Source organism: Bubalus bubalis, chromosome 9 (genome assembly GCF_019923935.1).
Source record: "Bubalus bubalis isolate 160015118507 breed Murrah chromosome 9, NDDB_SH_1, whole genome shotgun sequence".
NCBI lineage: Eukaryota > Metazoa > Chordata > Mammalia > Artiodactyla > Bovidae > Bubalus > Bubalus bubalis.
In genome coordinates, this window is record NC_059165.1 from 89,225,429 (window position 1) to 89,249,742 (window position 24,314).

Genomic DNA, 24,314 nt, shown 5'->3' on the forward strand with positions numbered 1-24,314 from the left:
TATTCCATTGTATGGGGATACCACATTTTATTTATTCATTCATCATTTGATGGATGTTAGGGTTATTTCTATTTTGGGGCTATTACAAATAATGCTGCAGTGAGCATTTTTGTGTACAGGTTTTGTGTGGACTATGTTTTGTGACTCTGTAAGTGTACTGACCAAGTCCTGTTTTTAAAAATATGATAAAGGAAAAGAACTAAGTTGCCATTGTTTGAAATTTAAAGGGACAGTTTCTTCGTGTCGATGTAGAATTGCATTCCAAAAGATTATCTAATACCAGGTTAAAATCAAAAGATATCTTGATACTCTAATATCTCTCTTGAGTTTTCTAAGTGGTATCTTTTAATATTCTTTAAAAAAACACAAGAAAGAAATATACATTGGTCCTTAGGTCTTACTTGAAACAATGTAGAATTAGTTTACCTGGGGAGTTATGCAAGTACTTTTTTCCAAATGTATTTAGTAGATGAGTGGGGGAAGCGGAGGCATGGGCCAGAGAGAGGAACAAGGCAGGAGGGAGATCTCAGGCGGTGTTGCTCAGCTTCCCCAGGGCCCACCCCTGTGGCCACAGGCGCTGGCCAGTCATTCTTAGTGTGCCTATTGCTTGTTCTCTGGGTGTTGTGCTTCACAGCTGAGTGCTTCTGTGTCCAGTTTCACTCTGCTTCTGACTCACAAAGCTTTGGTGTTGAGCTGTTGGTTTTTAGTAAAAGCAGATGTTAGAAAGAATATGCTGAAGGGTGAATCAGCCCCTAAGGGTCTTTGATAGACATGGTCCTAAAAAACACTTCCTGTCTGTTTGTTGTGTGTTGTGTTTTTTTTTTTTTTAACACCAGTTAACAGTTTTCAGTTTAACTGTGTTTTCCTTCCTGAAATCTTGAAGTGAGACTAGTCCTTGTGATTTATTCAATGCATTGTTTTTAGGGAGTTCTTTTACTTGTCAAGTCTGGGTTGGAGGTAGAGGTGGGTTTTTTTTTTTTCCCCTTCCCTTGGGTAATAGAGGTAGTATTGGAGAGCATTTTAACTGAATTCTAACTTCAGATGAGTTGGCAAGAATTTTTATGTATTATTTAATGCCTGGTAAGGAAGAGACATCATAAGAGAAGAGACAGTTGCCCTCAAGGATCCCACATTCTGGTTGGAGAGTCAAAACTTTGTTCCTACCTGTTAACATGCAATACTTACACCAGTGAGTGCCCAGAAAAGCCCATGTTGGGGAGACTTCGTGCTGCCTGCCCCTGGGCTTAGGATGACTCTGGTAGGAGAGAAGAAAGTGGGTGGTGGCCCCAAGTGCACAGGTATGAGAAGGAGCAGGAGTGTCGGAGGGAGTCAGAGGGACCATACCTGGTACACTGGGTTGACCGGATTTTGGTGATGGTGGGATTTGATGATCAAGCCAGGGAGTTTGACTTAATATCACGAAGAGTAGGAAGTAAAGACTTTTGAACAGGAAGACAAGCTTACTAAAGGGGGGACATTTATTTCCATTTTGCACCTGAGAAAAGCAGTGTTTTTCAAATGTTGTCTTTTCAAATGACTCTCCAAAATCACACGGCTGATGGAGGTTGGATCTGTCAGACCCCAGAGTTCACACACACACACTTGTGTTCACGCTGGCCTGCGTTATCTGCAGAGCACAGACTGGTCTCCAGTTCACGAAGGCTTCCCCCAACTCTGACCTCATGTGACCCTCTGACACTTGCGTTCACGCTGGCCTGCGTTATCTGCAGAGCACAGACTGGTCTCCAGTTCACGAAGGCTTCCCCCAACTCTGACCTCATGTGACCCTCTGAATCTATACATGGCTGCATTTGTTTGTGTCACTCCCTGGGCTGACCCAGTCTAGGGGGGAAAGGAGACTTTGGGCAACTCACTTGCCAGCCTGTCTGAGGCCCTGGGAAAGCAGGGACAGGAACCTAGCCAGACCTTCATGGTCTGCACAGCAACAGCCCAGACAAGTTCCAAGAGCTGCGAGACTGACAGGGGAATTTTGGAGGTACAGGCCCCCAGGCATGCCTTCCCTCCACAGTGGGAGCCACAAGGCTGATCAAGATCTGGGCAGGGCGACAGCACAGCTGCAACCACAACACAAGTTGGCTCTTGCTGCTACCTTAATCCTCCAACGCAGGCCAGAGGATGTGAGGACGCGTGTTGATGTTTTCCATTCATTCCTTTGTTTATTCCTTCATAAAGTATTCAGCAAACAGCTAAGGACCTTAAAGGTGTCAGTCTGTAAGCTTACAGCAGTGAACAAAACAACCTGCCTTCCTGGAGCTTGCAGTCTGATTCTGGAGACAGGCAATGCCTTTTTGTTGTTGTTGTTGTTGGCTGTGCTGGGTGTTCATTGCTGTGCGGGCTTTGCTCTAGTTGCCGTGAGTGGAGGCTACACTCCAGTTGCGTTGCAAGGGTTTCTTGTTGCGGTGGCTTCTCTTGTTGTGGAGCACCACTCTAGGTCGTGGGGGCTCAGTAGTTGTGGTTTGTGGGCTCTGAGCACAGGCTCAGTAGTTGTGGCGCACAGGCTTAGTTGCTCCATGGCGTGTTGAGTCTTCCCAGACTAGGAATCAAACCCGTGTCTCCTGCACTGGCTGGGGAATCCTTTACCACTGAGCCACCAGGGAAGCTCAGACAGACAATGCTTTATGCAATGTTTGGGAGCAGTAGATGCTGTGAGGAAGAGTCAAGCAGGGAAAGGACTTAGAGTGAAAAGGTAGTCCAGGAACACTTCTTTAACGGTGTCTTTGAGCAGAAGTCTAGGTGAAAGTCAGGGAGCAAGCAAAGTGAATGTCTGTGTTCCAGGCAGAGGGAACAGTAAATTCATAGCCCTGAGTCAGGATTGTTTGCACAACAGGAAGGAGGCCAGTGCACAGAGAGCCCTCTCCTCCTGCCAGGGAGGAGAGGCAGCAGCGGGAGGAGGGGCTCACCTCGCAGGGCACTGAGGGAAGGTAGGATCTTGCTCTCCTCCCAGCTCTAAGGTGTGGTTGAAGCATTGTTCCTGGTTGGTTGACCTCCGATCTCAGAATTCTGTTTAGACCCTTCCCTGGCAGTATTAGCCACTATTATTAGTTCTGTTGTCTGCAACTATGAGCCCTGATACAGAGCTTTGCCAGGAGAGGGAAGACCAACCACGGTCAGAAATCAATATTGACCAGCTTTGTCGTGAAATAAAATTTGCTTTTAAGGTTAGAAAGGGTATACTTGAATATTATATTAAAATGTTTAAGTTTTGGTTGGAGGGGCTCCACCTTAACACAAATGGGAATCCTAGTTCTGTCTTCCTCTTAATCTCCCTGCGGAGGGCCTAAGTTGGCCAACTTTGCTTAACCTTTCTGGTGTCATCCATAGAATTTGGCTCGTCGTGGCATTCTTGCCCACAGGGAAGGAAGAAGGGGGAAAAAAAATGACTTATTGAGGGTCTTTCCCGTCTTGGAGGTCTCTGATTCTGTGGACACATTCTGCAAAATGTGCTTCAGGGGACTAGGGTTATACCTTAAGTGATGTCCAGGGAGTTGTGATTTTTATTTATATTTTGAAGCCCCTCTTCCCTTTTTTTTTTTTTTTTTTTTTTTGCTTTGAAACAATTTTACAGGTGTCCTTTATAAAGTAACTCTGTATGTCACAGTGGGGAACAGCTTAGAAAACACATGATCCTGAGAGCCAGAGCCACCCTTTCTAACTATGTGGCTCTGGGCATGTCTCCTAACTTCCCTGTTCCTCCACAGTTTGCTGCAAATGGCGGGGAAAATAATAGCTACCTCAAAGGAGTCTCTGAAGATGAATGTGATAATGCATCCAGCATAGGGCCTGGCTCAGAGTAAAACCTCAGTGAACGTCAGCTGTGATGATGGTTTAGACCAGGGAGGTCGAGTGACTTGCTTAAGGTCATGTGGAGAGTTAGGAGCAAAGCTGGAAATAGGAGCCATGGCTCATGGAGTTCCAGGCCAGTGCTTTCTCCCCAGGATTCACTTTGGTGTCCAAGAGAAAATGGTAATGTACAGGAACAGCTCTGAGTCTAATGCTCTGGCAGCTGGTACTGGCTGTTGTAGGGGATTGAGGCACAAGGCCTTCTCAACACACGGGACCCTCAGCCTTGGGCCTTAGGACCCCTTCAAAGAAGGGCATCCATGGTAACAGATGTTGGGAGCCTCCTTTGTTTTCTGAGAGGCAGAATGGGGCTGGGGGCAGTTCTCTTCCCCATCCCCCACCAGACCAGATCAGACCTGCACCACCCTTGCCCTCTCCCCAGGGGGCGACACAGACTAAACCTGGAGTGTGGGGGCGCCTGAGCAAACACACAGGGGGCAGGTGGGCACTCTAGAACTCTCTGTCCTGAGCAAAGCTGGGCCCTTACTCCTACAGCAGGACCCTGTACCTCAGGCCTGCAAAGTGGCTGTGGGAGGAGTCTCCTAAGACCCTCTGGGAAAAGCAGCCTGACTTGCCCTATGGGGGAGGGATGGCAGATGCTCTTCCAGCTGCCCTGGTCACCCTGCGGCCCGAGGACTGCTCCCACTGGTCTTAGGTACACAGTTGTGGCCCTTGCTCCTAGCAAAGTAATTTTAAGGTCTACCCAAGTGGGTTTTCCCAGGATATGCACAGCTCTTAAAATGTTGCTTCAGCTAGTATAGCACAGTAGAGAAGCCCACAATCAGTCAGGCCTGGGCTTGAATCCCAGGTGTGCTTCTTTGAGTGTGTACACAGGTGAATGGAGGTGTACTTAGGAAATTGTTCAGCTTCTTCACCTCTCATTGTCTACATCTGTAAAATGGGAACAAAGAGTGCCTACCTCACAGAGTTGCAGCTTGAATTAAATGAAATAACCTGCGTGAACTGCTTAGCATGTGCATGGCCCATGCTGGCTATTTTTATCATCCTTGTCAAGCGCATGGGTCCGCTCCACTAATCTGTGGGTGGAAACAGCTTTCACGTGTGGTTCAGTCTGTTGTAGGCTGTACATGAGGAGCCTAGAATGACTGAGCGAAAGAGCTCAAACCTGTCTTTGCTGTACTGTTATTTGTAGTCATTTCTGTTATCCAAGGCAGGTAATTAAGTTTCTGCTGGTGTGTAATACCATGCCATTTAATTCCCTGTTTCTCTTCTGTTTAGTTCATTGTTCTTGAAAGAAAAAATAGTTACACAGCTAAAATGCATTGAGTGTTTTATAACTAAAAGTTTTATGCATTATCCTCTTTAATTCCCATAATAACCAAATGAAGAACCAGAGGTTAAATGATGCCTAAGGCTACTCTGCTGTCGTGCAGCAAGGCCAGGCCTCGCAGGTCCAGTTAGAGGCCATGCTCAGCCCTGCACCGCCTCCCTAAACAGGGCAGTGGTTGACCTTGGTGGCCTTGAGGAGTCAGGAGTCTGGTCTGTCCCCCAGCCCCCTCCCTGTGTGTCACAGAGGGGAGAGTGAGAATCTGTCCCTGAGAACACTGTGACTCTTCCTTTGGTAGCCACTTCAGGGTCTGCAGGGGCAGTGGCTTCTCTCTTAGCCCCCTTGTAGTGTCCCTTTGAGGCCAGTTGTCCATCCTTGAGGGTCGTTCTGTCGAGGGTGTGCTCTGTCGTCAGGTGGACACGCTGACAGTGAGGGTGACCTTCCCCTGGCATGCTGAGGGTGGGACCTTCTGCCCCTCTGACCACGGTGCTTGGCATCCAGTGCAAATGTGGCCACTCTTCATCCCTGTCTGCCCTCCAGCCAAGTTGCTTGACCACAGCTGACTCCTTCCTCAGAGGTCTGTAGGACTCCTGGCTCTGAGAACAGAGAAAGTGGCCTGTGAGCCCGCTGGATCTCTTGAGGAGATGAGAGGCTGTGTTTAGCATGGCCTGCAGTCCCTGGATTGACCCAGGTAGTGGTGGATCTGCTCCAGCCACAGCAGCCCTTCCAGGGCTACCCAAGGCGCCTTGAGGCCTGAGAGCCAGCATCCACTCTGGGGGATTCTTCATTCAGCAAGCACTTATTGAGCACCTGTTTTGTGCCTCCAGAGCCCACGTGAAAGAGACATCAGGTGTCAGTTGGTGTAGGGCTGTGTCCAGCCCAGCGGGCAGGGCCACTGGTGGCCACCAGGGAGCACCACCGCTCTCAGAAGGACCCGAGGCTGGCAGAGGAGCCAGGTTGGCTGTGTTGCTGTTTATGTGAACAGCTTCCATGACAACCGGAAGATAATTACCTGAGGTCAAGCAAATCCTGGAGCAAGATTAGGGTGTCTGGATAGGGTGGGGACTGCACTGTAATTTGGAGACCCTTAAGTGACCAGAATCTTTTGGATGGTCTATTCAATATGTTTAACTAGTTTGTTAATTAATTAATGCCCCACTATATTCCAGAAAGGATTCAGAGTGATTTAGAGGGAAGAAGGTATCCTCAGCTTGCTCTGAGCTAAATGTTAGGGTTTAGACCTCACAGGGGTCATTTACCAGCTCAGCTCCATGCTCCCAGGGCTGGCTCCCTGGAAAGCACAGCCTTTGCTGCCAAAACTGGTTTGCAGCATTTCTGTGCTCACCTCCTGGTTCCTTTGCAACAAGTGGCCCCGACGTCTTCCTGCCTTGAAGCAAACCACGTGACTTAAGAGAAGCAAATCTGACCTCAATTACCAGGTGCAAATATCAGTCACTGGGAGTAACCAGGAGGCCAGTGTCCCTGGTCGTTTCGGCCTCTGGCGTTAAACATTAAGAGTGCACTGTTCAGGATGTGATAAAGCCTGTCTCTCACAGTTTATGGTTTCCAGTAAACCAAAGGACTTCAAGGAAGGGCCAGGGGCAAGGGAGAGACTCAAGGCCTGGCCCGCCGCTGAGCTGGCAGAGCAGTTACTGCAGGAGCAGAGGGGCAGGAGGGAGGCGGCAGCTTCTCAAGGCTGTTTCTGTGGCAGAGCCAGAGAGACATGCTGCCAAGCCACGTGAGGCAGGGCCAGCTGCTACACCCAGCCAGGCAGCTCCGTGCACTCTCAGGGTGGTGATATGGGAAAGGAAGATTTCTGTTCTCAGTATGCTGGACACTGCGCTTCCTTCCTGCTGGGTGCCAGCCCAGCTGGGAGCCCTGAGCATGTTCCTCTGTCAGTCTGAGCAGTGAGCATCTGGAGCCACTCTCACAGAAAGCTGGAGGAACGTTCTCAGCATCTGGAGCCTGCAGATACATGGGCCAAGATTCCTCAGCCTCTGGTCACAAGGATGCTGTAAGCAGGCAGCATGTCCCACCTTGGCCTAGGAAGGAACCGAGGCCCCCTCCCGGCCTCCAGGGCCATGAGGGAGACTCGTCTCAGTTTCTCTGGACCACCTACTCCAACAGCTAAGAGAGAAGATATACATCAAATTAAATCAAAATACAGCAATAGTTGCATGCATCATTCATTTGACAGATGTTTCATGAACACCCCGCTAAATGGCACATACTTTACCAGGTGCCAGGCATACAGTTTTGAACAAGGTTCCTGCTCATGTGGACCTTAGGGTCTAGTGGTGGAGATAGAAAATAATTAAAATAAACACATAAATAAAGTGTCAACACAGTAAATGCTATATAGCAAATTAAAATAACTGATGTGGAATCAAGTGACTGAGTGACTGCTTTGGATCAGGGGTCAGAGGCAGCCTCTGAGGACGTGGCATTTAAGAGATTCCTGAAAAAGAAGAAGACTGAGGAAAGAGCAGGCAAACAGTCATAAGGTTACCTGTCCTGACTGCTGTTGGTGCAGGAGAGGCAGGGTGACAGGAGGAGAGAGGAATGCTCTAGAACATGTAATTAGGTTAATTTGATGCCCAAATTAGGTTAATTTGTGACACTTGTATTTTCTGAATTATTTCTTAAACATTCTTTCATTCAGTATCCTTCGTGTGCCAGGCATTCTGCTGAGTGGTGATAAAACCAACATGAGTATAAGGTCCCTCAAGAGGTTTTCAGTCTGTTGGGAGAGTTAGGCCAGGAAACAGGACAGTGTAGTATGTACTGTGAGACGATCAAAGAGGGTTAGTGGGAGCATACAGAGGGCTTGCCAGCCCCTTTGGGTGTTGAGAGGAGCAGACAAGTTCAATAAGGCTTCCTGGAGGCAGTGACATCTGGGAGGGTCTTGGAGGATGAGGTGAGATTAGTCAGGTGAAGAAGACAGAGTGTATGTTCCAGGCAGAGAGGATGGCCTGTGCAAAGGCCTGGAGAATCAGCACATGTGAGGAGGAGCAGATAGACAAGAATGTTCTGCTCTGTAGCCTATACCAGACACTCAAGAGTAGTTTGTAGAGTTAAGACAGATTCCTCAGGGGCCACGTCAGCAACAGGCAAAGCCTTAAGGAAAGGATTCTGGGGTTCAGGAGCTCAGACCACTCTCTGGACCTCCCTGCCTACTGGGAGTCATCTCATGAGAGGACCAACTCACTCCAAGCAGACACTTCCCAAATCAAAATATAAGATTCCCTTGAACCAGGCACATAGATGCAAGCATGCATGAACATCCATATGAACAAATTTGACTACTTCTTTTTTGGAGGAAAGAGGGTACTGAGATAAAACCTATTAATCTATGGGTAAGAACAAGATTTGCATTTAGGGTAGGAATACCTCTTTGCATCCTTAGAAGTCTCACTAGGCTTTCTGGCAAGTCTCACCAGGCTGTAAAATTGCAAAGGCGCTGTTGTTACATCCCAGTAAGTGCTTAATTTGATCACAAACTAAGATAATCCCATGTCCACTTCAGCCTGATAGGGAACATACAGCTTTCTCCCATCCTTTCCTCCTACCTTCTCCCCTTATTTTGTTTCTCTCTCTCTTCCCCAGCCCCCAGAGCCCCTGGTTATCTTTTTTATGTACTCATTGTACCCTCAAAACCCTGTAATAGTGATAACAGCAGTTTATTACTTGTAAGACACCTCAGTTATTCGTGACCTATTAAAATCCAGAAAGCAAGCAGTAAATTAAAAAGGAAGCCAGAAAAAGAGCAAGTGAGAGAGAGAGAGAGAGAACCAAAGTTCAGAATGAATTAACATTTATTGAGGACTTGTGGACTTACTATGTTCAAGGCCTTCTGCTAAGCTCATCACATTCTCTGTTTTGTTTAATCTGTCCAAAAGCTCTTCCATTTGTGCCTCCAGATCTGTTCTCCACCATCTCCACCTGCTCTGTGGTGTGGAAGACTGACCTGTATGCACTGCATCACCATCTGCCTTGCCTCTGACTTCTGGCTAGGTTTGGCTAATAGGGAGTACTGGCCAGAGATCGGTGGACACAGGAAAACTAGATCAAGAATTTATTCTCCTGGTTTGCCATCGATTCACTGCAGGCCAGTTGCATCCTCCACTGAATCCCACAACTCCAGTCAGACACCTGTTCAGCAGCAGCCTTTTCTGGGTTCGTTTACCTCCTGCCTTCCTTCACGTCTTCAGGCTAGAAGTAGTAACAGCTCCCCATTGTCGCCAGCCCTAAAGTGCTTCACTAACCGTTGTTGATTTCCTTAAACCCTTCCAGTGTGAGTGTGCCATCTGTTTCCTCCAGGACTCTGACAGTACGATAAACTTTTTGAGGGACGCACAGTTCAGTTCAGTTGCTCAGTCATGTCCGATTCTTTGCGACCTCATGGACTGTAGCAGCCAGGCTTCCCAGTTCATCATCAACTCCCACAGCTTACTCAAACTCATGTCCATTGAGTCGGTGATGTCATCCAACCATCAAGTCAGTGATGTCATCCAGCCAAGAGGGAAGCACAGTATTATCCCGTTGTAAGATAAGGAACCTGAGGTTAAGAGAAATTTAATAACTTGTTCAAGAACACACAGCGGGCAAATGGTAGAATTAGCACTCAAATCCAGGTGTTCCTGATACATGTGACTAAACACACATATGTTCAGTCATATGTCACATTGCTTCCTAGGACTAAACACCACGTCCCCCAAACTCCACTAAATATCAGTTTGCTCTTGTATTTTGTTTCCTAATCCACAGCCATTTAAAAAGAGTAGAAATTATAAGTCAGTGCTAAAAGCAGGCTTTCAGTTAAATATAGTGAGAAGTGATGGTGACAGTTTGAGATGGAGAAAAGGCATAATTGCTATTAAAAATAGGCCTAAAAGCATAAGAAGCTTTCCGAGTCCACAGTTGGCTGTGTCTTCTCCACGTTTTGAGGGATGGTAGTGCTGACACTATAGTCCACTGGAGCCCAAAGTAAAATTTCTCAGTTGGCCAGAAGAGTTAAGCTGGGGTTGCCCAGTTCTCTCTCACGCTATTCCTTATTATAGTGGCCAGTTTTCATGCTTGGTTTGTGACACTCCAAGCAAAGGGGCAGAGGTTCTTTTTAGTTCTGAAACTTCTGATTCAGTTTGCATGAGGATATTACTTTTTAAGGAACTTTCAAAAACACCTAAAATTTAATTGTAGCCATAGTTGAGTTAGAGAACCCCTGGGTGTACAATTTTCTCCACCTCTGGTGTTTATAGAATCTGACATCATTTGGGTTTGGAGGGAGTCTCTGGGGAGAAAGGCCAGGAGACACTCAGCAGGTGGAAGGGCCTTTACCTTGGGATTCTTCTTGATGGGCAGCTGTATGGAAGTTGTTATAAAGACTGTCAGCTCCTGAGGGTCCTCTTGATGGCTTGTCTGGCCAACCCTTCAAGATCTTAGCATGAGAAGACTATTAAGAAGGCTTCTTTACATTTATTTATTAGTAAAGTTGACCTTTTAAAAACACTTTACATTTGTATTTCTTTTGAGAATTCTTTTTCTTCTTTTCAGCCATATCATGAGGCATGCGGGATTTTAGTTCTCTTCACATGCATGTTAGAAATTGCTAGTTGTTTTCCAATTTCCATCCCCACCCCCTTTCTTAGTAACAAATCCAGTTTTTTAGCTGAGCCCTTTGCCACATGACTGAAAGTCTGTGTTTCCTTGAAGCTTGGTATGACCATGTGACCGAGCTCTGGCCAATGAGATGTAATCATTATGTGGGATTTCTAATAAGTTCCCTTAAAAGGAGAAGAGTGTACTGTTCTACTCACCGTCCCTTTCTCCATCCTACCTCCTTAAATGAGGGCGTGTTGACTAGAGCCCTAGCAACTGGCATGGGCTGAGAGCTGCACCCTGAGGATGGGGCAGAATGAGCAAGATGCCTGTCTCAAATGACTCCTGGAGTTACTATCCTAACCCTGAACTGACTGTGAACTTCTTTTTTTAATGTAAGAGTGAAATAAACTTACATCTTGTTTAAGCCCCTATTGTTTTCTGTTATGTGTAATTGGACAAAATTCTAATCAATACAAAATGCTTGTTTTTGTCTGACCCATTTTTTTTATTAGTGGTTTTTTTTTTAACATATGAGTAATATTTCTTCTCTGTAAATGTTGTGAATATTCGCCCTGGTTTTGCTTGCCTTTTGATTTTGTTTGTGTTTTGTTTTTAAAGAATAGGTGTTTATTTTTAATGTTGTAAAAAGTTAACAGACTTTTAAAATGCTGTTTGCATTTGTGTTTAAAGTCCTCCATTCAGATCAGATAACATTCACCAATATTTTTTCTAGTTTTTTTTTTTTTTTAACAGTTTCACTGTTTATATTTAGCATTTTAGTCCACTGGTAAGTGCTGCTGGTGAGTTGTGACTCTTCCATAGGTCATAAGTTTCTATCCCCAGCTACCCTCCTAGCTGTGGGACAGAAGCCAGCATCACTTCTCATTTACACCACCTGGCTTGGCCCAAGCCTCTGCACTCAGGCCAGCACACTCAGCACACATCCCCTCTCCATCTCCTTCCTCCACCCACTCCTCCTCTGCAGGTCATGTATGCACTACCCAGGACAGCACTCTGGGCTTCTTTTGGACCTTCTGTCTTTGCCAGAAGGTCCATAGAGCCTGCATTCAGCTCTATTCCCGATCATCTCTAATTCCTGTTTACCTAGACCAGGCGATTGACATTGACAGACCTCCCCAATATCCCAGAAGCTTTTTGTTATAGTTTCCTCTGGATAAGAAATATAAAGAATTTTTATATTTTTTTTTCCAGGAGGACATGGAGCTTTTTAAATTGCGATTTTGTTTTAAGAGAGATTATCTGTGTTTATCACCTTAAAAATTGGAAAATACAGAAAAGCACCAAAATAAGTAAAAATAAAAGCCTGATTCTCTCTCTCTTAATAGTACTTTGTAAAAACATAAAGTAAAAAAGTGAAAGCCCTCCACCCTGAGAAATAATCTTTATCAACAGTTGGTGTATCTCCTCCCAGACTTACATATATAAGCACCTTAGAAGATATGTATATGCACACTTTTGTTCTTGAAAACTGGATCATGTAGTATATTTGTTCAGCAACAGGCTTTTTACAAATGGCAGTATAATGTAAACCTCTTTCTAAGACAGTACAGAGAGGCCTGCTACATTCTTTTTAAAGACTGCATAGTATATTATTTTATTGTGTGGATGTACCATTTTTATCTTCCTTCTTACAGATGAACATGGAGCTTTCTAATGTCATGCTAATATATATAAGGCTACTATAAACATCCTCATCATTATATTTTCATGCATTTGTCCTAGCATTTCTGTCAGATTTCTAAAATTGGGATTGTTGAGTTAGAGTATATACATAGTAAATTATACACGCTGCCAGTTTCTTCATGTCAAAGTCTTGTACCCGTAAATGCACTGTCCTTTTAAATGGCCCTTTCACCACCACGTTCCCTCCCTACTGGTTCATTCCTCACTCTGTTGCTAGATAACATTTATAAAATTCATATTGGATCACGCTTCCCATATTTAAAAGACGTCAGTGGCTCCTCCTTGCCAACAAGTCAGAGTCCAGACACTGAGGATTCATCCAGGATCCTTCTCAGTTTGGATCCTCTGGGTAGCAGACACCAAGATGGAATTCAAAGTGCAGGAGATGACACGGGGGCTGGGGGATAATGCCTGTGAAAGATAAAAGGAGGACTTCCCTGGTGGTCCAGTGGTTAAGAATCTGCCTGTCAATGCAGGGTACATGGTTCCACCTCTGATCTTGGAAGATTCCACATGCAGCTAAGCCCGTGTGCCGCAACTACTGAGCTGGTGCCCTAGAGCCTGTGCTCTGCAGCGAGAGAAGCCACTGCAGTGAGAAGCCCGCGCAGCGCAACTAGCGAATAGCCCCTGCTGACCACAGCTAGAGAAAACCCACAGCAGCACTGAAGACCCAGTGTGGTCAGAATAAATAAATCAATTGAATTCTTTTAAATAAATAAAGGGCAGGCAGCAGGAGTCAGTCAGGAGAAGGCAGCCTCCAGAGGGGAGCCCAGCAGCCAAGGCCGACCTCCTGGGGAGGGAGAAGGGGAGGCAGCAGGGTTGTGCAGGAAGGCCCTCTGGCTGTGACGCAGCTTTGAGAACCTCTCAGTGGGCTCACTGGGAAGCTCCAGCACAAAGATCGCCCGTTAGAGGAGTACCACTAGGAGCAGAAATGGACAAGCCCTAACACCCCTGCCACAGTCTGCTCCTGGCTGGGAACTTGCTAGGAGGCAGTGGGGCCTTGACGTGAATGGTTGGTATGGCAGATGCTGAAGCTGCCAGGCGGTCACTCCACACAGCAGGTCCTCTGAATGGCACTTATCCACGGCTATCATAAACTGCAGCCTGCCTTTTATTTTCTCCTTCCCTGCCCCTAGACCTCAGGCTCTGGCGCCGCTGGCCTAACTACATGATGTTCCCCATGCAACCAACTGTGCACTCCCTCCCCAGACCCTAAGCTTTGTTCTCTCAGTTTTTTCTGCTTGGAATGCCACTCCTTCCCAGCTTTACCCATCAAAATCCTAGTATGTTTTCAAAGCCTAACTTAAACGTCACGTCTCTAGGTCACCTTCCCTGATCCCACCATGCAGAACTAGTTGCTCCTTGCGCCTGAGGTGCCATTTGTAGATTAGTGCTTCCCAGGTTGGATTATTCCTAACTACTCTTTTCTCAGATTCTTGTCCCCTCAAACTTTAAAACCTAGCTCAGTGTAGGTATACAATAAATGTTGACTGAACTGTTTTCCTGCTCCTCCCAAAATGCCCAGAGATTGCGTAACTCCAGCTCCTAGAATGGTAGGACGCAAAGTCAGTGGTCAATAAATGTTTGCAGAATTATCCGGGACCTCATGTGGGTGAGGCAAAGTGGGCTGAAGGGTGCCAGGGAGAGGTTGTTTACTGTTGTTAGGGAACACTTGGTTTGGTACCAAGTCAGAGTTTTAAGACTAGAGCATGTCTTTGTCTGTTTATATTTTCCTCTGTGATTTGGAAAGACCCCAAAGGTTTTGTGTGTGTGTGTGTGTGGTTTTAAGTCATTATTTTATTGCCTCTGGTCAACAGATGGGAACTTTTGGGGGGCTTCCCTTTTTCAAACACATTTTTATGTGTTGGGATTTTGCATTTCTTCATCAGTCATTCTCTTTATGGATGTAAGAAGAGCCATTAGGGTACCTGGCATGAGATCTCCAGTTATTTTCTAACTGAGTATATTTAGAGAGTGGAGGGAATTCGGAGGCCATAGACATATTTTTCCTCTTCCTCTTTCCCACACCCACCAGTTAAAGAACTTCCCTGGGAGGGGACCTGTGGGAAGTGGCAGAGGGTTTTCAGGGTGGACATAGTAGGGCTGACATTAGGGCTTGGTGTGGGGGTAAGGGTGAGTGGAGAGAGCAGAGAGGAAGAGCTGCTGACCCCGACTCTTCAGCCTCCTTTACATGTCCCTTGGCCACTGTCCCTCAGCTGAAGGAGGTTAGGGCTGGGGTGGCCACACTCTCTCTCCTCTCTTCAACCTCTCCAAGCTGTGGGGCCTGAGGAGAAACACGAGGGTTTTCTGTCAAGGGGGATGGTCCTGTGCCTCTGCATTCTGCCCAGGGTGTCCAGTGCAAGTGGAGGTAGGGTCCTGCACTGAGGCCTCAGCTGCTGGTGCTTGCTTGGCGGAGGTTAGGAATGCTTAGAGGCTTTGTGTTATCAGAAAGCCCCTCCAAGGCCGAAGTTCTTATCTCTAGGTTCACCGGCTCATCTTCGTGGGCTGTGAACCCATTCTTTCCCCCTCAAGTGGTATTTAACTGTGTATTTGGTGGAGACATAGCTCTCATCAGATTCTTTTTTACTGGAAAAGTCTGTGATCCAAACAATACTCTAGCTCAAAGAAGAATAGCCTTTCTAATTTAAAACAACAACCAAAAAAAAGGAGGTGTTTTTCTGTAAAGGCTGGATTCTAGTTGGATTGCCAACTAGGCGATCCCAGGGTGATTCTAGAAAGAAGCCCAGACTGTCACCTTCACACTGTGAATGTCCCTCAGGAACTTTGCATTTCCCCTGTAATCAAGGTTTGTGGTTTAGGGACCAGGAACTTATGGGTTCTGTTGGTAGAGATCCAGAGAGCTGAACCCCTGAGAGTTGTGCCAAGTAGTCTGATGTCCACCTCCAAGGAGACCAACCCAGAAACACAGCAGCCCCTGCAGGTGTGTGGAGGGGGACAAGGGAGCCATGTTGACTCTGGTGGGCACGGAATGTTTATGAGAATAGAGTGTTCCCAGGCTTTTAAATGAATTCCAGCATAACCATGCTAAAATCCCCTAAAAACCTGAATTCTGGGCAGATTCTGGTCTCCATATTAGGGAAACAGTTCTGATGCTGCAAAAGCACAGAACTTTAATATGACAGCCTCTGCAATTTTGACAACCCCCCCTACTTTTATTTTTTAAGTCTTGGCCACAATTGTAAATAGGGAACCATATCTGTTGAGACTTCCCAGGAATTACATAAACAGTTTTTGGATGGTTATATTTTTACACGACAGTTTCTGAAAACACTGGGAAAAAATCCCACTTATTTAACAGCGTGATGCCTGAGCCAGCCCTGGGAGTCCCTGGGAGGCCTTGCTGCAGAATCACTTCCTCCTGGCCACAGCAGGGGCAGGGCCCTGGTGTGATCATGAAGCTCACTGACCAGGCGCAGAAGGACAAACAGGGCATGGTGGGAGGGGCGAGGAGGCCTCAGATTGCTCCTCCTCAGGACAGCTGCTGTGTCTTATCACCAGCAGAGAGTAGGGAACCAGGATGCAGCAGCCATAACTTTTCTGAAGGCTTGGCCCTTTTGCGAAGGAGCATAAGCTTCAGGTGTGTTCCTCCCACTTGAGGACTGCTGTGATCATAGAAACAGGGTTCCTGGGCCCCTAAGTCACAGAGAGAACCTTCCGTTCTTTCAAAGGCCTTAGCAGCCTCAGTGGCCTTGGAGGTGTCTTGAACCTGAAGGACTGAGCTTCATCTGAGAAATTCCTATGTCTCTTTTGACAACGCCTGTCTCTCCTGTAGTAGCCTTAAAGAAGCCATCTAGACAGAAAAACTGATCTTCTGCATGGGTGGGAGTAGCTGAAAGGATAGCAGGAAGGCCTCTTGCCTCAGTGTCATCCTCTCCACCTCAGGTTTCAACTGTACTTCAATTTTGCCGTTTAGAAATACACCTTCAGTTAAGCATTCTCCTTCCCGAGGTGTTGTTTTGAAAATCCAATTAGCTAAAGATGCATATAAGTCATTAGTGTAATTTCACTTTATACTGTAAACTAACTTCATCTTTAAATAGAGGGCTTGGTCCAGTCGTTCTCAGCATTTTTTAAGTCACACACCTCTTTCAGAACCTAAGGAAATAGATGGACCATTCCCTCAGGAAAACTCATGAACATACAGGATTTTGTATACCACTTGTGGATTTCAAGGAGCCCTTTAACCTTACCCTGGAGTTGTGAGTTCTTATGAGAGGATGGTAAATGGGAGAAGGTAGTGGTGAGGGGTAGGAACTGGGACAAACAAGGAAATTGGGTGCTGCTGCTGTGATCACTTTGTGGTTTTCCCCAAGACCCATCATGTGAATACGTCAGAAATGAAGTCTGTCACCTGGCTAGTGCTTCTGTGGGTAGTGATGCTGGGGACTTGTGTACCACATCTCTGAGCTCCCAAGACCATGTGTGTGTATCTCTATGAAGCTGCATAAGGAGAAAACTACCCTGGGGATGCTGGAACTGGCTTTCTGCTGGAGGAGCCTTGTGTCCCTCTGGTGGGCCAAGGTCCTGTTGGCAAGGTGATAGGGGCCACCAGCCTGCTACCACCACCCCCCAGCAGAAGAGGTGGTGGCTTGGTCATTCTGGACTACGTACTCATAACCTTGAGTCTGAGATCTCTTTTATTTTCTTTGGGGAAGTCAGCTTTACGAGGCAGCTTGTGATTCTCTGGGTATTGTTCAAACTGGGGGAAACATGGGGGAAGTTTTTGGATCTAGACTTCATCTGAAAGCTCGCAGGGGATTTTGGAAGTGATGCAGCATAGTGAAACAAGCATGCGATCATTTGTAGTCCCATGCTTGTGATGTGAAGCTCTTTCTGTTTGTGGTGACTCGAGGAGGGGAGAATTCCCCCATTGCGAGCCAGCTGGACAAGTGTCAACACTGCTCTCTCTGCAGGTTCCAGCATGGAGGAGGAGGAGCAGGGCATGGACTAGGGGAAGCCGCCAGGGTTTGCGGAGCTGGACCCAGTTTAACACACATGAAAGGGGGTGGTCCTTCTCTTGAGCCAGTCCGCCAAGGTCCCCCTGCCCCCACAGAGCCATGCTCAGACCTAGCACAGCACCCTATCCAAACTGGACACCAACACCTGCTTGCTGAACTGATCAGAGACTCACCTCTCACCTACATCACATCCTAGAGTGAAACACAGGCTTTGCACGTCACACTCAAGTGGGCACACCCTCATGGACAATTGCAGTCTTTCTCCTACTCAGTCAGACTTTGTCCTTTCAATTCTTTGTATTTTTAAACATTAGCTTTTTGTGATTATTTCTGTGTTTACTGGATTTATTGATATTAAAATAAATATTTCTTTTTTTTAAGAATTTATTTTTATGTTTATTTTATTTATTTATTTTTGACTGGGCTGGACCTTTGTTGCTCCGCGGGCTTCACTCTAGTTCTGGTGAGTAGGGGCTACTCTCTCGTTGCAGTGCCTGGACTCCTCATTGCACTGGCTTCTCTTGTTATGGCTCCCAGGCTCTAGAGCACAGGCTTGGTGGTTGTGGCGCTTGACCTTGCTTGCTCCTGGCATGTGGGATCCTCCCGGGTCAGGGATCGAATCCATGTCTCCTGCATTGACAGGTGGATTCTTTACTACTGAGCCACTAGGGAAGCCCCTAAAATAAAGATTTCTTAAACAGTGTACAAAAAGCAATAGTCATCGATGAGAAAATAGATAAATTGAAATTTCATGGGCTTTGGTTCATCAAAAGATACCATTAAAAGAATGAAAAGGCAAACCACAGGCTGGTACTTTCAGTAACATACCTGACAGAGGATGTGCAGTCAGAATATATGAAGAACACCTGTAGGTCAATAAGAAAAAGACAGGCAAGATCAGCAAAAGCCTTGAGCAAGAACATGTTTAAAGTGGATAGCTAAAGAGTCACTTTGCAAGTTAGAACTTATAACACTGTATATCCAGCCTAAAGGAACAAAACCTTAAAGATTGATAACACCAAATATTGGCAAATCCTCATGTGTTGGTGGGCTTCCCTGGCGGCTCAGCCAGTAAAGAATCTGCCTGCAATGCAGGAGACCTGGGTTTGATCCCTGAGTTAGGAAGATCCCCTGGAGAAGGGAAAGGCTACCACTCCAGTTCTGGCCTGGAGGATTCATGGACTATACAGTCCACGGGGTCCCAGAGAGTCAGACACGACTGAGTGACTTTCACTTTCACGTGTTGGCGATAGGAGTATAAATTTGAGCATTTGGAAATTTGGAAAACTATTTAGCAGGATCTACTAAAGCTGAGATTACACTCATTCCATAAACTCTCAGTTCCACTCCTAAGTATGTACTCAATAGGAACGAGTGTGTATATCCTCCAGTGTTTATAGTGCTCTTATTCATCAACTGGAAACAGCCCAAGTGGCCGTCAGCAACAGAACGGATAAGTAAGTTGTGTCATATGCATACAGTGGAATACACCAGAGCAATTTGAAAAAGAACAAACTACGTTGGCACATAGCAATACAGATGAATCTCAGGCGTGTTGAGTAAAAGAAGCCAGATACCAAAAAAGTACATATTGTATGATCCTGTGTTCCTGGAGGATAGGACCACACCTTTTATCTCTAAAAGTAAATATTTGTTGACAGAGTGAGTAAAGGAAGACGTGGCCTTTACTCTCGAAGTTTTCAGAGTAACGTTTGTGTGTGTGTGTTAAGGTGAAATTAGTTCGGGATGCAGTTAACAAATGCTCAGTTTGCTGTAAAATGAAGCAGAAAATACATGCTAAAAAAAAAAAAGAAGAAAAAGCAGAAATGAATCCATTTTACCTTAATGGGGAAGGGAATAACAAAGGGGCTGTGGGATTCAGGAAGAGGCATTCACCGATGCTCAGGGGACAAGGAGGGCTTCCTGAAAGGAACAGTATTGAGCGGAACTTTGGCAGGGGTTGAGATGACAACAAGCAGAGAAGGCCTGAGAAGGACACCCCAGGCTTAAGGAATGGCACATCCAGGCGGTTCTCAGGCTTTAGCACGTGTCAGAATCATCTGGAGGACTTTTGAAAACACAGGCAGCTGGGCCCCACCCAGAGATCTTGGTTCAGTAGTTCTGGAGTAGGACCTGAGAATTTGCATTTCCAACAATTTCCAGCTGATGCTGATGCTGCTGGTCAGGGAACCACACTTTGGGACCCAATGGCTGGTCCAGGTAATTGCATCTCATATGAGTCACATTCACTTACTTAGGTAAGTGAAGTGCAAGATGGGAGGGTGTTTTTAGGCAGGTAAAGTGGGGCCATAGCCTGGAGGCCTTTGGCTGCATCTGAGCTTAGACCTAATCCTATAGACTTAATTTAGAGCCACGTGGATAGATGTGTGTCACATCTGATTTCCAGGGTGTCCCCCTACAGGATCTAGATACCTTCAGCCTTAAAGCTTAAGTCTTAAGCTTAAGGCTGTACAGTTGTGCCAGTGATAAAATGCATCCTGAGCTTGGCCTTGTAGAGACAAGCCCTGCACAAAGCACACCTTCAGAGGGCAGCACAGTTTACACTGACGGGCCGACAAGGGTTGAAGAAAGGCATTAGTTTAAGTATGCAACATCAGGATTATTTGTAGCCATGTAACACATGCATGCAGGGGCTTCCCAGGTGGCTCAGTGGTAAAAAATCCACCTGCCAGTGCAGGAGCTGCAAGAGACATGGGTTCAATCCCTGGGTCGGGAAGATCCCCTGAAGGAGAAAATGGCACCCTGCACCAGTATTCTTGCCTGGAGAATCCCGTGGACAGAGAAGTCTGGTGGGCTACCATCCATGGAGTTGCAAAGAGTTGGACACGACTGAGCACACAAAAACAACAACACATACCACGGGAATGGCAGGTGGAAAAAGAACCTGCTGATCTGACCATTCAGGCCAAAGCAGCAGTTTTACTTTAAAGAAGAGATAATTACTCTGAATATTTCTTTCTCATGGCCCACAGCCCTCCCACATTCCTCAGGACAAGGATGTTACACCATACACCCAGTCCGTTTCCGTCACCAGAGAGACACACAGAGTCAGGAGATTCCCCCCAGATGGTCTTTCTTTGGCTCAGGAAAGGAGAGTTAGTCACCTGGGTGGGATTTGGGGAGGGAGGCACATACCCTGAATAGCCCAGCTGAAGAGTCCCTGCCGCTCTCTGGGGCCATCCTGGTCAGGACACTGGACTAGCAGGACTGCCCTTTCCAGGATGACCCCGGCACAAAGAGCCAATGCCATCTGTCCTCCTTTATACTGGCTTCCAGTTATACCTCAGTAAGCTACAATTCAGTTGCTATTACCGAATTCCAAAATATTCTACTGGGTGTGGTAGAGACACAGATGAATCAGCCACAGACCTGCCCTCCAGAAACTACAGTTTAATAAAGGGGAGAGGAGACAGAGGTTGTTCTTGGTCATTCAGAGCCCTCCTGCCTGGTCCCTTGTTTCCTCCCTCCACATCCCTGGTTTAGGTCTAACGGCTCCCTCTCCCTTAGTCACTACTGTTGGAGGCTGGGGGCTCTCACTCATTCAGTAGGATCCTGAGGTCACAGAGATGAGTAAATCAAGATGCTTGTGGTCTGATAGGGAGCTCGTCCTGCCCCACAGTTGAAGCCAGGCCATCCCTGAGCAGATACCCTGAAGCTGCCACCCCTGTTGCTGGGGCCAAGACCTTCAGCTCTGGGCTGGAGAAACCTGTCCCCTTACCAGCTGGGTTCCACACTGATAGATGCTGCCTGGAGTCCCCACCTTTGCATCAGCCTGTCCCAGGCCAGCTAAACCACAGGCCTCTGGGGGTTGCAGCTGTTGCATGCATGGTGATCCACAGGAGGATAAGAGGGGGCTCCGGTGACTGCTGGTGCCCTGACAACTCTCCAGCTCCCTGAAGACCCCACTCCTCTTGGAGTTCTGCTGGCTTTTTCCCTCGGGGGCCCTGGGAACCAGCTTGCTTCCTCCTTACCCCCACACTATTTGTAAGAGAGTGACCTAAAAGTGAGCAGGGGCCCAGAAATCAGAACTGGGTTTAGATCTTGCTCTGCCACTCCCTGTCTGTGCACCTAGGGCAAGGCACCTAACCTTTCTCAGCCTCAGTTTCCTCATCTGTAGAATGGGAACAACAGCCTTGCTTATTACTTGATATTGTTGTTCAGAGACACAGAGGATACAGACAGAATTCTTGTCCTTAAACTGCCCTAAGCCTAATGGGGTAGTTGGACAAGCACACACAGTGTAATGTGTACCACACCAGAGGCATGTTTGGGATGCAGTAGTGAGCAGAGTAAAGGTAAACTGATTCTAGCAAGGGTGAACTGCAGAGCTTTACGGCAGTGCCATGTGCAGAGCATGGTGGAAGCACTTCTCCAGGGCTTTGGCCGCTAGTGTTTCTTGAATACCTGACACTGTGTTAATAATTTACCCATGTTTTATTTTTTAATTCACAACAAACCAGTGAGGTGTTATCAACCCATTTTACAGATGAACAAACTGAGGCTCCAAAAGGAGCATACATTGACCTGGCATAGGATTTATTGAGCACCTACTACATGCTAAATTTTACAGATATAACAGTAAACAAGAGAGATCCAAGTCCCTCCCTCCTAGAGCTTACATTCTGCAGGTGAAGTCACTTGCTCAAGATGAGGCTGAAATGTGCCAAAGTACAGATTCAAACCCATGTCTGAGGACCTCCTGGGCTTGTGCTTTTCCCACTCACTCCAGAACTCACTGTGTCTGAGGACACTCCTCTCATGGGAGGCACAAACTGTCCCTGCCAACTCCTCTGAGGAATTCAGGGATTCGGGAGCAAGGCTAGATCAGGAGTAAGAGAGGAGCTCCTATTTCTGTAGAACCCTTTCACAAGCACTCCCCAGCAGCCCTGCCCCAAAGAAAGACTGCCGGCCTGACCCCTCAGATATTTTCCCCAGGGAGGGGTGGACGGAGGAGCTTCCCCAAGGGGATTTCAAGGGAGGGGTGGTGCTGTCTATGCTCAGGTCAGAGAGAGACACCCCCTTCCTGGCTCTGGTGGGGAGTCCCTTTGGATTTCACTTGGCCTGTGGGAAGGGCCTGTTATTTTCCTACTCCTCAGGTCCTCTAGGGAGGAAGTCGGGCCTGGGCTATGTCAGAGGATTAAATCAGGCTCTGGGGCTCTTGGGTGCAGGCCCCGCCCTCCCTCTGCCCTTGGCCTCAGGCTGCCTCTTGATGCCTGAGATCTGTGGCACTCCCACTGGGCAGTGACATTTTCTCTTAATCCAAGGAAACAATGAGAAATTTGCAAGTCTCTTCCACTAAAGAAAAAAGACACATATAGGATTACTTATTATAATATTTACTCATAGTAGCAGTCACCTGGAAACAATCTAAATGGCCAGTGTTTTGGAATTAAATAAAATATGATAAAAATATGCCTTCAGTGAAATACTATGCAGCCATTAAGAATCGAATGGAGAAGAAAATTATATGAGTGCTTATAATTTAGTCACAACTCATGACTAAAACAGTGTACACAAAACAGAATATACAACATGATCTCATTTTTTAAAAATGTGTGTATATGTGCATAGAAAAATGTCTAGAAAGATGCACGCCAAATGTGTACAGTAAAAATAAAAAGTGTGAGCAATACCGATCTCTGGGTAGTTGAATTGAAACTTCTGTTTTCAGTATTTCCAAATCTTTCAGTGAAAGAAATGTGTGTATTTTCTGATTATGGAGAGAAGAATCCCACCGTATATATTAGAGAGAGAAGAGACTATCTCTTTTTGGACCTGTACTTAGCTGGTTCCAGTCCCTACTTAGCCTAGGGAGATTTGAAAGCTCAAGAGTAGTGTAGGATTGGGGACAGCTCAAGGAGAATGAGCCGCCCTCTATTCAGTTCAGTCGCTAGGTCATGTCTGACTCTTTGCAACCCCATGGACTGCAGCACGCCAGGCTTCCCTGGGTCTCATCTGAAATGTCGTCTGCCAGAAAGGCCTCCTAATGGCACACCCGGGCTGAAGGAGGCCCCTCCCACATTCTCTCTGCTTCCCTCGCCCCATTTTATTGTCTTCATTGCACTTAATTATGTCTGCAGTGAGCTGCTGCTCATCTGTTCTGGGTGGTTATTCGTCCTCTCCACCAGAAGGCAGGCTTTGTGAGAGCAGGACCCCTGCCATCTTGCTCCTCTGACTTCCCATCAGGAGAAGAGACCTGAGCAAAATCTTGGTTTATAAGAAGCAGACCAGGCTGTTCAGCAGCCCTTTAAAGTTGTGGGCATTGATCCTAAGGCTCCAGGTGACCTGGAGAAAATGGGATTAACATCTTGGGAGTCTAGAGACAAGCTGAGTCTAGAGACTCTCTCTGGGGACCAGAACTGGTTGAAGTTGAGCAACATGGAGAACCTGGTCCAGCTTGATAACAGCAGCTGCCAAATTGTTACGTGTGTTGTGGAAGTGCCAGCTTTGTGCTTTACAGCTTATAAATGAGTGAAATAAAGCTAGAAGCAGTTTATCTGATCATCCCTTACCCCTTTGCTTCCAGAGCTCCTGAGGCTGCCAGCCCCATCTGTCCTCTAGCTCACAACTTGGGCTCCTCTCTTTCGAACCTGTTCCAGTCAGGTTCTCATCCCAACCATTTCACTGACTCTGCCTTTGACTGAGATCGCCTGTGCCTCCAAGACACTAAATCCAGTTATTAATTCTCTGTCCTCATGTGACTTGACCTATCACAGTGAATTGCTCCATCTCCTCGAAACCCTTTTTCCTGGTTTCCTTCCTATTGTACTTGCTACTCCTTCTCAGTCTCCTTTGCTGAGCAATTGAATGGAGCTTAGCCTTCATGAGGGCTTCCCTGGTGGCTCAGATGGTAAAGAATC

General features: G+C 46.7%; 1 protein-coding gene across 7 annotated transcripts in view; it reads left to right on the forward strand.

Moving 5' to 3' along the window:
• Positions 1–24,314, forward strand: part of LOC123335130 — a 76,503-nt gene that overhangs the window by 13,097 nt on the left and 39,092 nt on the right. For 2 of the 7 annotated variants that reach the window (XM_044947868.2, XM_044947869.2), the window contains one exon: positions 17,389–17,810. The exons of the other annotated variants lie outside the window; for them this stretch is intronic. In XM_044947868.2, coding sequence (XP_044803803.1) covers positions 17,389–17,629 — 241 coding nt within the window. In that variant the 3' untranslated portion in view covers positions 17,630–17,810. Of the gene's footprint in view, positions 1–17,388; positions 17,811–24,314 lie in introns of those variants that run through there. 7 annotated transcript variants of the gene reach the window in all.